This window comes from Centroberyx affinis, unplaced genomic scaffold, assembly GCF_046629955.1.
Source record: "Centroberyx affinis isolate AG114_WGS23_722 - 3 ecotype Tasmania unplaced genomic scaffold, CSIRO-AGI_Caff_v1 ptg001780l_1, whole genome shotgun sequence".
NCBI classification, from domain to species: domain Eukaryota; kingdom Metazoa; phylum Chordata; class Actinopteri; order Beryciformes; family Berycidae; genus Centroberyx; species Centroberyx affinis.
Window position 1 is genome coordinate 373,923 of NW_027280173.1, and position 13,846 is coordinate 387,768.

At 40.9% G+C, this 13,846-nt stretch overlaps 1 protein-coding gene across 2 annotated transcripts; it reads left to right on the forward strand.

Moving 5' to 3' along the window:
- Nucleotides 1–256: 256 nt before the first annotated feature.
- On the forward strand, nucleotides 257–13,656 carry serinc1 (serine incorporator 1). 2 transcript variants are annotated; one of them, XM_071529359.1, is made up of 10 exons: nucleotides 257–382; nucleotides 3,299–3,460; nucleotides 5,228–5,421; nucleotides 5,822–5,901; nucleotides 7,266–7,403; nucleotides 8,733–8,902; nucleotides 10,193–10,283; nucleotides 10,444–10,585; nucleotides 11,837–12,061; nucleotides 12,235–13,656. In XM_071529359.1, the coding sequence occupies exons 1-10, from the start codon at nucleotides 344–346 to the stop codon at nucleotides 12,371–12,373; spliced, it is 1,380 nt and encodes a 459-aa protein (XP_071385460.1). In that variant the 5' UTR covers nucleotides 257–343; the 3' UTR covers nucleotides 12,374–13,656. The 2 variants fall into 2 exon arrangements, with proteins under 2 accessions (XP_071385460.1, XP_071385461.1); XM_071529360.1 differs by having other exon boundaries at nucleotides 265–373.
- Nucleotides 13,657–13,846: the final 190 nt, after the last annotated feature.

The following is a 13,846-nucleotide window of genomic DNA, read 5'->3' on the forward strand; positions in this document are numbered from 1 at the left end:
ATGGGAAGCTATGGAAATCTGCAGTACAGAGAAAACAAGAAATATACAGGTCCAGAGAATACTGCACCAGATTATATATATTCCAGAGTATATATAGGTCTAAACCGATGTTTAGTCATATACATATATTTACTCACATAAATCATGTCTAGTCATAAATCCAATGTTTACTCATATGAATCTATTTCGTCATACGTTTAGTCCATCAAATGTTTATGCAGGATGTGACGTCAGGCCACTCGGCTGAAACGGAAGTGGCCCTAACTTGTAAACAGACCAGACGCCAGACGGTAGAGCATCATTCACCTTCTCCGACTAAGAAAGGAAAACATCACAACCCATCATGGGGGCCGTTCTCGGATTGTGCTCCATGGCGAGTTGGGTAATTATCTTATGTCTTCGTGTCGAAACTGATGTTCGGAGTTAATATTTTAGCATTTTTTTATTAAACTGTTCCGTAGCCATTAGCGCTGTCATGACTGCGCAACAACACAAAGCGGCAGGCCAGGGTGGTTCCCTATGGCGCAGTGTTTCTACCAGCAAACATAACGTTCATTACCTGTTCATCTATATCATCCTGACACCAGGGTTGTGATAGTCAAGATGTTTATTGGTTCAGTTTCTAACCATAGAGCTAACGTCGTATTGATATATTGTCTTTGTTTCTTGAAGATCAAAAGATAACGGAAATGTGTCGGGCCTCGCTATCTTCGGTTCGATGTGCTGACCTGGTTTTGGCCAAAATAAAAAACAAGTCTAAAAGAAGATACTTGATATGGCGTCTTAAATGTTTGGTAGCTACCTGTTTTGGTAAACACGCAGCTGTCGGTGTCAGTGATTTAAATGAGGCTGGACACTGTTGCAACACTGCAGCTTTGAAAACAGACTCAAATAACGTGTTATCTGCTGCTACAGCACTCAGTCCGGATTGCGAAACGTGGGTCTGGGTCAGTCTAATGGAAGTAGACTGACAGGCAGGCGGCCCCACCAACATGTCTGCCAAAGAAGAAACATCAACAACCTAGTAGTTATTTAGACTCGGAGGCTTGTCAAACTAACCAACAGCCCCGAGACGTCCTGTTTTTATTGTATGGAGTAAGCTCTTTTAGGTATGGAAGCCCATTTCCGCCAGTGTGATGAAAAAAACGGTCCTGTAAGTAATGAGAAACCTTCTCAAAATAATGACTTAGTATCTCAAAATAATGAGAAACATTTTTTTCATCACACTGGCGGAAATGGACTTCCATAGTTAGGTAAATGCTGGCTTGCGTAGAGATGTTTACCTGGTACTTAAGACGTTTTATGAATCGATAGGATTTTCTGGAAAATTCGGCATACAAGAATTTCACCTTTTCAAATTGAAAAGGTTGTATTTTGATGGAGGACATTAGGCGAAGCAGTTATTAAAACAGAATAAACACGGAACATACGAGCACAGAACATATCAGGCCTAGCTCCCTAAATACACGGAACAGGATAGACTCGTGTCGTTTTATTGCTGGCTTATTAGTTTTTGGAGATGTAAGTAGTAGCCAGTACAATTACTGCTAGCTATTTCTAGAAGGGTATTTCTTAATGTGTGTGTGCTAGAGCCACTAGTGTACAGCCAAGATGGCCACTGTCTAGTGTATTCTTAGGGCAGATTTAGCTTCTATTTCAGCTAATCTCTTAGCAGTATAAAACATAAAGCCCAGTGATGTTACGTTAGTGTTAGATTAAGCCAAACAGCCACCAATATCAACAAAATGAATTAATTTACAGAGAAGCTTTCATTTATGCTATATGTTTGATACTACTTACTATGATGCATACTACAAGTTTGCATCAAGATGTATGTCTGTATATAGTGGTTATCTCACTAGCCATTCACTCAGCAATTGATGCTGACTTTATTGTATATTTTGTCATAATGTTTATGTTTCAGTGAGTCTGTTTAGCAAAAGTGTGCTGTGGCTTGCAAGTCAGACTGTAATGTCAGACTGTATGTCAATTGATTGAAGAATTATTAATATTCTTTACCAAAAAAGTAGAGGATATGTGTCATGGGTTATATCGCTGCTAACCCTAACTCTTGATTTTACTACTTTGCTGTAGTGTCTAAACCTCTGCAGACTGGCATATTTCTCTGAAAAATGAAATCTTGTTCTGAAAAATGAATGCTAATTATTTTGGCTGGTGAAAAATATTTGTGGCATTTACCAGCTCTTGGCAGCTCTGGGCAAAAAAGGTTAATTTCAGATACACGTTCGAGTTTCTTCAAAATTTCCAAAATTGTCCAGAGGTGGCGCTGCAGGTCAAAACAAGATTGACATATTTGTTGCTGATTGGCCCAGAGGAGGATTGCATCACAGATAAGAATGGCGTGACGTTTCACATGGGCCACGCCCACAAAGTGCGGTACAAGTGTGAAACCCTATTCAATTTCTATAGGCATAAACAAAAAAGCGCCATTTTTTCTGGTTGCTTTTTCTGTGTTCTAATAATTTGCCCATAACCTTTTTTCACGTCTGTCACAACTGCTTGACCATTATAACTGAATTATCTGGAAGTCGCAAAATGTCATGTTAGCATTCTGACACGAAAAAAAAAAAACATTTTAATGAACTTTCTGTTGTTTGACAACTGTGAAAAGGTAACGACAAAATCCATGTAGGCTATATTTGACATAAATTAGGCTAGTAGACCACAGACAAAGCAACCACAGAAAATGTTGATTTATTGTTTTGCTCACAGAAATTGAGTAGGGTTTCGCACTTGTACCGCACTTTGTAATAATAATAAATTTATTTTATTTATATAGCACCTCTTTAAAAACAGAGTTTACAAAGTGCTTTGACGGACAAAATAAAAGCAGAATACTCAAATTATGAAATTAAAAGGCAATGAAACAATAATAAACAGGGATCGTAGGATGAAAACCAAGATAAACAGTAAAATAGAATAAAAGTAAGACAGAGTTAAGACAAAAGACGTAAAAAGACGATAGAAAGATTATAAAAAGACGACATCACATAAACGCAAGTCTATAAAAATGGGTTTTAAGAAGTGATTTAAAAGAAGTCACTGATTCCTCCTTTTTGCTGTGTCATCACCATCCTTATCTATCGATGGGGGACGAGATGGTTACTGTTGCCTTGTTTAAAATCTAGCAGCCATGTTTGCCAGCCATGGATGCTCATACTACTGCATTGACGGTTTCTTATTACTGATCTCATATTGGTAATAACAGACCTCTGCCAATTTGCCTCACAAGTCAGCTGACTCACTGAACCCGTGTCCGTTCTCCCCGTGCCTCCAGATCCCCTGCCTCTGTGGCAGCGCCCCCTGCCTGCTGTGCCGGTGCTGTCCCAGCGGAAACAACTCCACCGTGACCCGCCTCATCTACGCCTTCTTCCTGCTGCTGGGAGTGGGCATCGCCTGCATCATGCTGATGCCCGGCATGGAGGGGCAGCTCAAGAAGGTAAATGCCAGTATCACGTATTGTGTAAGACAGAGAGGAATATGAGAGTATGAGGAAAAGACAAGATGGGGAAATATTACAGGGTCTGTATTTGTGCCCCAGGATGTCGTGTCAATATTAGGTCAGTATTTCTTTTTATCTAAACTTCAACAAATACTCATTTACAATAGTACTTTTATTATTTATTTTGTCTTATAGTGCTGTTTCACTAGTAAACGTGTGGAATATCAATACATGTGTGCTTAATTGCTCACTCTTGGTTGCTCTTCTCACCTTTTCTTTCTAATCCTTGGGCATCTCAGCACTTGGGGATGGAGAGATGTCGTCCATTCGTTTTGTAATCGCTTTGTTTTAAATATTGCATCTTTCTTCTTTCTCCCCTGTGGAGTCTTTCCAGGAGTCTTTCTTTTGAAAGACTGAGGATCTTGTCAGTTGTATTTCTCAAATAACCTTCGCAAATCCCGTGAGGTGACGTCGGTAAACGTCTTCGTCTTTTGCTCCGTTACAGAGAAGTTGGAAAGTCGGAAATTACGACTTCCAACTAGGAAAAATGCAACAGAACGGAACCCTTCAAATTGGAATTCCAAGTAAATAAGATTTCTCAGCCCCGAGGTTTCTGAGATGCAGTTATATGACGTCACATCAACCTGGTGGCATACGCTGTAAAGGCTACACAACATTAATCGAAAGAAAATTGTGATATGAACCACTTAAGTTTCCACATCGCATGAGGCTCCAATTATTTTATGTGTGGTACTCCTAAACATGGTATTCTAGTGTTGAGCCCGATTTCTGCCCTATAAATTCAATTGCAAATTGAAAAAAAAACCCTTTCATTATATTCAAACACAGCAAATCTTAAGCAGCAGCATCAGTTTTTTTTATAAAAGGTTTTGTGTTTACTGAAAAAGCTAAAGTATTTAAAAATATGCCAATATACTGTATTGCAGTTAATATCATTGACATAGCACTGGGACATAGACTGGGATTACTCTGGGCAGCATGCATGGGAATAAATTGCAATATAATAGATTTGTGTATATTTCTCGCTATTCAGATGGTCTGAATAACTCTCTGCTGCACGGTGCTGCTCTGTCTTCGCGTTTATGAATTTGTTTTTCACCGTGTGAGAAAACGGACTTGTGGCGTGAGAGCGTGTGATAAATGTCCATTGCGTGAGTCTCTCGGTCAATGCGTGAGAGTCGGCAGCCCCGTGAACTCGCTTCACATTATTATGTATGAAACTGCCAATCAGATTTATTTACTTATTAATCGAAGGTGCCGGAACGCCGTACCGGATCGTTCCGGCCCACTTTAACCCCTGGTCATCAGACCGATAGACGACGGGTTCCGAGATTGCTCAGTTGCTGCCCAAACGTTGCCAGATGCAGCTCTAAATTAGGGCTGCAACTAACTACAACTATTTTCTTTGTCGATTAATCTGTCGATTATTTTCTCGATTAATCGATTAGTTGTTTGGTCTATAAAATGTCAGAAAATGGTGAAAAATGTGGATCAGTGTTTCCCAAAGCCCAAGATGACGTCCTCAAATGTCTTGTTTTGTCCACAACCCAAAGATATTCAGTTTACTGTCATAGAGGAGGAAAGAAACCAGCCACTTAACCACTTAATTTTCTTAAAAAATTACTCAAACCGATTAATCGATTATCAAAATAGTTGGCGATTAATTTAATAGTTGACAACTAATCGATTAATCCTTGCAGCTCTACTCTAAATCTCCCCTCTCTTTGCCGTCCTCTCCTGCAGATCCCCGGGTTTTGCGAAGGCGGGACGGGCTCGTCGATCCCCGGCGTGGAGGGTCACGTGAACTGCGACGTGCTGGTGGGCTACAAGGCCGTGTACCGCGTCTGCTTCGGCATGGCCATGTTCTTCCTGCTCTTCTCTCTGCTCATGATCAAAGTCAAGAGCAGCCAGGACCCGCGAGCTTCGCTACACAACGGGTGAGTCCACCGTAGACACTCGTCCCTGCAGTTTATTACATTTTTTTTTTTAACGCAGAATCGATCAATACGCCGAACCGGAATTGATTCCGATGAGATATCTGGATCGGATTCCACGCAAGTACGCATGAGTATGTTATTGTCATTGGGTTTCAGTGGAGATTTTTGGTGGCTCGTGATGCTGTTTCAAAGGCTTTTCTACCCTGACAGGAATACATTCTTTGTGAAACACAGTGTACTGGTATTTTTTGACATGAAAATTATAAAAGAATTCAAGATATTGGCACAAAGTATCGTCTATCAGCAGCTTCAATCCAAAAAATGCATGTTATTGGCCTTCAAAAAACCATGTCAGCCAGATCAAGGTCACTATTTGACGCTTATATTCTCATCTCTTTAGATTTTGGTTCTTTAAATTTGCCGCAGCTGCTGCCATCACCATCGGCGCCTTCTTCATCCCAGAGGGTCCCTTCACTACTGGTAATTATCGCTGTCCTCCTCATCTCATCTGTGGCGTTTCACAGAATATAAGAATACGAGGAACTCAACGTTCAGGCTCCAAACGAGCAGAGAAAGCAAAAAAAAAATGCAGATGATCTGGTGGTGTGTGAGGGATCAGATCCATTCATGACCATCAACCGTTATTTCAAGTTTGAGGCTTGAATCCGGACCAGTCTTGACCGTCCTTCTGTAGCGTAAGCTTGTCAGTCAATCAGATCTGAGACCAGCAATAGCCTGTTAGCATGTTAAAATATCCAAGGTGATGTCAGTTGTGTATGTTGTAGCGAGTTACCACTACAGTCAGGATATTGGGGGAAGTCACTTGGTCATTGCTCCATGTTTCCATAAGGAATGTTTTTTTTTTTGGTTTTTTTTCTAGTGGCACGGCTGAAAATTTTGTTCATTTATTGTATGTTCTAATAACCCAGCTGAAGAATTTTGTTATTTATTGGAAGTTATAATTAGACAGCTGAAGATTTGTTTTATTCATTTCATTGTTTCAGAAATAAGACAAAAGAAAAGAAAAACATTTTGGGGGGGAAAAAATGTACATGTCTGATTTATTATAGCGTAATGACATTTGATTCAGTTTTTTAAAAAGACACGAATACACAGGTTATCTGCTTAAAAAGTCTTAAAATTTCTAAATGTGAGGCCTTTAAAATTTATTAGAATGTCTTAAATCCAGTTATTACAGGTCTTATTTTTTTCACCATGCAATGACACACTTCACACTGAATCTCCACTTTTAGATTAATACAGAACAGGGTTAGTAGTAGGGCTGAACAATTAATCAAAATTTTACCTAAATCGCAATATGGCCTACTGCAATTTTCAAATCGCAGGAGGTGCAATATTTGTTAAAGGTGAAATGTGTCAAAATAGCATTTTAAATGAAATATTGTGGTGCTGCAGAGATGTCCTGGCCTACACATCATATTCTACAGACTTAAGAAAACATCTTTGTTTGGTGCAGATCCCCGCAAAAATCACACCATAATCATTTTAATACGTTTTTCAATGAAAATGAGAATAAAGATGTAAAAATTATCATTCCCTCTAATATCGCAAATCATATCGCTATTGCAATATCACAGTCAAAATAATCGCAATTAGATATTTTTTCAAAATCGTTCAGCCCTAGTTAGTAGTACAATATGCATCATATTTGCTTTACTAAACACAATTAGACTTCATCTCCCTTTACAATTTCATTTCCTGATGCCCTTTTTCCATAAACTACCCATTTATTTGACTTTGATTTGCTGTTTCAATTGGAAATAGGCTGTGTTTGATTGCAGATACCCTGATGACTGTTCTAAAAACCTGTCCTGTTCCCACAGTGTGGTTCTATATGGGCATGGCCGGGGCCTTCTGCTTCATCCTCATCCAGCTCGTCTTGCTCATCGACTTCGCCCATTCCTGGAACGAGTCCTGGGTTGAGAAGATGGAGGAGGGCAACTCCCGCTGCTGGTATGCAGGTACGGTGACAGCGCTACGGTGAAGAGTATGAACATGGAGAACTTGTTAATTTCATAAGTGAAAACTAGCTTGGTGTTAATCGCATGGTTGTCAGCTGTGAGCGTCTTGACAAGTAATGGAATAATAGTGTCTTCTATTACAATCATATCGAGAAAGGGTTTGGAGTAGAAATGGTGTATGTCCTTAGTTTACAGTCTTCCAAATCTAACCAGACGAAGCTATTTTTAACCAGTGACTATATCTATCTATTGAAACAGAAAATGATGCTGCTGACTCAGCATCTTCATGACATCGTCTTCAAATTTGATCATTTTCACATCCAAAAAATTCCAAGTATTCCATGTTTTCCCCCCAGAATTGTATTATTGTCAAGGTGGAATGGCCTCAGCTTAAAAATTTAGACCATGGCACATTTAAACTCTCCATTTAAAACCCATGATTATGACGATAATGGTACTATATTATGCAGAATCCAATCAAAATGTCCCATTCTAATCAATTAATGTTAAGGGTTTCCCCATAGACAACCAGTGTAGTATTGGTCAATTCTTAATAAATGGCTCATATCAACCCCATATACACTGTTCGTCAAAAGTTTGGACACATCTCATTGAATGAACTGTGATTTTTTATTCTCTTACAGCCATTTTGATCTAAAGGCTTCTGCTTAAATGCTTGAAATTTGTTTCTTACACAAATATAAATAGTTGATGCCTTTGTATGAATTTCTTTCCAATGCCTTTCCATCAAGGCAAAGGGCGGCTACTTTAAAGAATCTAAAATATAAGATTTGTTTAACACTTTTTTGGTCACTGCATAATTCCAGTTGTGTTATTTCATAGTTTTGATGTCTTTACTATTATTCTAAAATGTGTAAAATAGTAAAAAATACAGAAAAATGTGGTGTCCCCAAACTCTTTGTTGATTTGCCAAGCTGATCTACTGCAGTGGTTCTCAACGTGGGGTCCGGGGACCACCAGGGGTCCTTGAGGGGGTTCCAGGGGGTCCCCCAGCAAATTGATGAATTATTAAACTTCACCATTATTTCATTTACAATTAGTGAACACAATTAGAGAATGTAGAGGAATGACTGTTTTGATCATAGTTTCTCTGTTCTCTCTCTACCTACAATACAGATAGTCATGGGATTCTGGACAAAATCATATCTAGCAATAAAAGATATCATCAGATTTGGGTCCGCGAGACAAAATCTCATCAAATGGGGGTCCGTGGCCCTAATGTGGACTAAATTAGGGTCCTCGATATGAAAAAGGTTGAGAATCACTGATCTACTGTATATTGACCTTTGACCTTTTGTCCCTCCGCAGCTCTGTTGTCGGCCACCACGGTGAACTACGTGCTGTCTCTGGTCTCCCTGGTCATGTTCTACGTCTACTACACCCACTCCGACGGCTGCACCGAGAACAAGGCCTTCATCAGCGTCAACATGCTGCTCTGCGTCGGGGCCTCCGTCCTGTCCATCCTGCCTCAGATCCAGGTCCGCACCGGCTGCACTCTGGGACTTTTCCATATAGAGTTATGATAGAGAGGTGCTAGGGGAAGGATATAGAATGATAATGAGTGATAGAGAATTGCTAGGGAAAGATCTGTGCGCCTGTTCAAATATTTAGGCTGCTGATATTCAAAGGATGCATGCACATGGTTTAAAGCAGTGGTTCTCGACGTGGGGTCCGGGGACCACCGGGGGTCCTTGAGGGGGTTCCAGGGGGTCCCCAGCAAATTGATGAATTGTTAAACTTCATTATTTCATTTACAAGAATAGGATGTAGAAGAATGACTATTTTGATCACAACTGTCCACTGTTCTCTCTCTACCTACAATACAGATAGTCATGGAATTCTGGACAAAATCATATCTAACAATGCAAATATTCTCAGATTTGGGTTTGAGAGACAAAATCTCATCAAATGGGGGTCAGGGGCCCAAATGTGGACAAAATTATGGGTCCTTGATATGAAAAAGGTTGAGAACCACTGGTTTAAAGCTAATGCTAGGTTGGCTTTTGAGTTGGCTTTTGATCCGTCTCAGTTCTGACTCAGTTGTCTGACTCAGTGAAATGAATGGGCAGCAGATTTGCTGTATCACCATCCACCATTTTATAAATGCTGTGCAAACTGGCATCTAGTGGCCAAATAACATAGATCTGGGGCCGGATGCACCAATGTGTTCTTAAGATAGATCTTAAGAAATTACTTAAGAGGAAATTTTAGGAAGTTCTTAAGAAGGCTCTTAGGTGCAATTCCTCAATATTTTCTTAGTAATATTAGTATATAAGTATATATGTATATAAGAAAATACTTAGTAGTATTTTCTTAGTAACAGTCTTATTTCTTACGAAGTTCTTTAATTTTCCTACTTAGGAACTTCTTAAAATAGGGCCTGAATTAATTCTGGTTAATAAACTTTAGGCTTGCTACCATTCAGGCTACAAGACTGAATTCAAATTTTCATTTAATAAAATAATTACGTTTGTCAGTATTAATGCAATCCATCGCGCGACCAAAAAACGGTAAAAGGACTAGTGTGTGTATTAAAGGTCCAAAAAGGCAGGAGCTTGAAGTTATGACTGAAGAAATTATTATAAGAAAAAAAATACTGTTGGGGAAAATGGATAATATGGGGGATTACGGTAGAGAATAAGAGAAGAGGGTGGGTTTTTCTTAAGACTAAAGTTAAGAAAAAAATGGCATTTGAGAAGATTTTTTTTTCTTAAGGTTTTGTGAATCTGGCCCCTGTTCCGCTAAAACATGATGTTTTCTGTGTGAAGGAATCCCAACCCAGGTCTGGCTTGCTGCAGTCTTCCCTGGTCACCCTGTACACCATGTACCTGACCTGGTCTGCCATGACCAACGAGCCTGGTAAGATGCCAGTCACACAATGTACAATGTCTGAAGGATGTGGGATATAAGACATAAGCAGATTGAGCTATACATGTCACTTTTCTAGCTATTCAAATGAACAGATGTAAAGTTCTAAGAGTCTGTACAGACCTATGACTTTCCTGCTCATGTTCCACAGACAGGAAGTGCAACCCGAGCCTTCTGGGTATTATCGGGCTGAACAGCACCACTCCCGCCGGTCAGGACCACGTAGTCCAGTGGTGGGACGCCCAGGGCATCGTGGGGTTGATCCTCTTCCTCATGTGTGTCCTCTACTCCAGGTGAGGAAGCGCTTTTCCACTTCTTTCTCCAATGATCTACTTCACAAGTCAAGAAGAACCTCATATCTCTGTAACCAAATAATAATTACATTACCTGTGTATTACTAATAACATTGCCAGTATGTTACTAATGAGCCGCTCTTGTTTCCTAGCATTGTCTGGCGTCAACATGATAGGAAACATACGATACGTGATATGGGGTTCACGATTCAATACAACCACAATACAATGTAATATAGAAAAGTTCAGTGCAGAGGTGTGACCAAGTCAACCAAGTCAGTCTCAAGTCTTGAGGCACAAGTCTCAAGTCAAGTCCCAAGTCTAAATGTAGATTTCCAAGTCAAGTCCATGTCATTACTGTCAAGTCCCAAATCTAAATGTAGATTACCAAGTCAAATCCAAGTCAAGTCCATGTCATTAATGTCAAGTCCCAAGTCTAAATGTAGATGACCAAGTCCAAGTCAAGTCCCAAGTCTAAATGTAGATTACCAAATCCAAGTAAATCCCAAGTCTAAATGTAGATTTCCAAGTCCAAATCAAGTCCCAAGTCTAAATGTAGATTTCCAAGTCCAAATCAAGTCCCAAGTCTAAATGTAGATTTCCAAGTCCAAGTCAAGTCCCCAGTCTAAATGTAGATTTCCAAGTCCAAGTCAAGTCCCAAGTCTAAATGTAGATTACCAAGTCAAGTCCATGTCATTAATGTCAAGTCCCAAGTCTAAATGTAGATTACCAAGTAAAGTCCAAGTCATTAATGTCAAATCCCGAGTCTAAATGTAGATTTCCAAGTCAAGTCAGAACAAATCAAGAGTCCAGTATCAATTTAAAGAAAACTAAATGTCTAGGACTTTTCAATGCAATATGGTTTTAATAGGAGAAAAACTTGGTAAGAGCATCATGAGTTTGATTTCTATAATCAGTTTCAACTTCAATAAATTCAATCATTCCATACAAATTCAGAAAACAGAATTTAAATTCAGTCGTCTGCTGGAACAAATCCCATCACTTTCAAATCTAAGTCATTTACACAAACACAAGATCTCAAGTCAAGACTTTAGAAACCTTTTCAAGTCATCAGAGTACAAGTCAGAGTCAAGTCTCAAGTCACCAGAACCCAAGTCAAGTCAAGTCTCAAGTCTTCTCTTCATGCATCGAGTCGAGTCTCAAGCTAATAAAACTGTGACTCGAGTCCCCCACCTCTGGCTCAACGACAGCACCACTCCTTTCCTTAACGCTCCTTCGTTTCTGTCCCAGCATCCGCAACTCGTCCAACGCCCAGGTCAACAAGCTGACCCTGACCAGCGACGAGTCGGCGCTGATTGAGGACGGGCCCCCGGGCGACAGCTTCGACGAGGGCGACGGCCCCGGCCGCGCCGTGGACAACGAGAAGGACGGGGTCACCTACTCCTACTCCTTCTTCCACTTCATGCTGTTCCTGGCGTCGCTCTACATCATGATGACCCTCACCAACTGGTACAGGTAAGGCAAAAGGGGGGGCCTCGGGCTCGATGGCCGGGGTATTCCTCGAATATTTCGTGATGACTTACCCGTTGAAGCTGCTTGATGTATTCGTCTTCTGCCCCCCCCCCCCCCCCTCCCCCTCCCCCTCCCCCCCCTCCCCCTCCCCCTCCCCCTCCCTTTTTCCCGTCCAGCCCCGACTCCACCTACGAGACGATGACCAGCAAGTGGCCCTCGGTCTGGGTGAAGATCTCCTCCAGCTGGATCTGCATCGCCCTCTACGTCTGGACGCTGGTCGCCCCGCTGGTCCTGGTCAACAGAGACTTTGACTGAAAACGCCCCCCCCCCTCCGAATTTCATCACCTGTTTCACCCATTTTTTTTGTTTTCGAAAAAGTGAAGTGAGCAAAACAATAGATAAAAAAAAAAAAAAAAAACAGGTAGGTGAATTTGTTCTGGCTAGTAGTTCTAGCTTTTACCCTTCATCTGTTACCGCCGGACGGGGCCCCCGGGGGGCTGCGTTCAGGGGCAGGCGGAAGGTTTCAGGGCCGGTTTGGGAGTAGAGATGCGGTGGCTTTTCTGCAGGTTCCTCGCCGCGATCGAGCTCGGTCTTCTTAGGCAACGGTTGGAGGGAGCGGGGGGGGGGGGGGCAAAGAACGGGAGGAAGAGACATGACAATTTTCAACCTGCAACCGTCTCTGAAATGCCTCTCAGCCCCTGAATGCAGCCCGGTCTCTCCCTCATTTGGTAGAATGTTAATCGTGAATTCCTCAGCAGCCCCGTCGCCGTGGCGATCCATGCTGTTGCCATTGTAAATATACTGTATGCGCATTCCTAGTGGATTACCCATCCCACCATCCTTTCCCCGGGTTTGATTTTTTTTTTTCCTTTTTCCTTTCTATATAAACACAGCTGCATGCTTTTGCTTTGAAACTCGGTGTTACATGAACAGTAGCTGGTTCCGAAGCTTTTTACGGGGATGTTTGCCGATGTGTCGAAGGTTGCCGACGAAGCGGTTTATCGCTTTGTTCGGTGTAGCTGAGATTTATATGACTGCGGGATTATTTATGAGAAGGAATCAATGTTACGTGTAAAAAAAAAAAAATAGGGGGGAAAAGCCGCTTTTATTCTGCTCTCGTCAACTTTAAGTTGTGTACAAACATGATTCTAGCTGTGGTATTTAGGATTAGAGATTAACCTAGAAAAGCAACATAGTTCACTGACTAGTACCATCAACAAGCATGGGCAACTTGGGATGTAGTGTTTTGCATGATATAGTGATCTGCTATTATGTATTTCAGTTTCGCTTTTTGTTTGCAGCTCGTACACACCTCAGTCGTTACATATTTAACATATTTAAATTGGTTTTGTGTTTGTTGGTTATGATTTGCACTGGAGTTTGATCTTACCTGTAAAACGATGATCGTTTGAAAAAGTCGTGGATAAGTTATTTTGTAGTCTTCAAACCTCAGTAGTGTTTCTCACAGACTGACCGGACATGTATTATAATAATAAGTTTGTCGGAATTGTCTCACCCCCCCCCCGCTTTTACCCTAGAGTTATTTGCCTTTTGACATGTAAAAGTGCATTGTAACACGTGTAATAAAACTGACGAAATGGAAACCAAGTCTGTTTTGTGTCTTGCCTCTGCATCATGATGTACTGTATGTTTTTGAAGTATGTGGGCCATGTACTTAAAAGGAAAGTAGGTTGTGACTTCTGTACTGGGCAGTAAGACCTTTTTAATTCTGCAAGGACTTTAGAACTGCAATGATTTATCGATTAATTGATTAGTTGTCAACTATTA

What these genes read in the sequence shown, in the direction of transcription:
- serinc1 (XM_071529359.1), top strand. Translation starts at nt 344, where the DNA reads ATGGGGGCCGTTCTCGGATTGTGCTCCATGGCGAGTTGG. An exon ending in TGCCATGACCAACGAGCCTG is followed by an intron (nt 10,284 to 10,443) that starts GTAAGATGCCAG and finishes CATGTTCCACAG; the next exon opens with ACAGGAAGTGCAACCCGAGC. An exon ending in ACCCTCACCAACTGGTACAG is followed by an intron (nt 12,062 to 12,234) that starts GTAAGGCAAAAG and finishes TTTCCCGTCCAG; the next exon opens with CCCCGACTCCACCTACGAGA.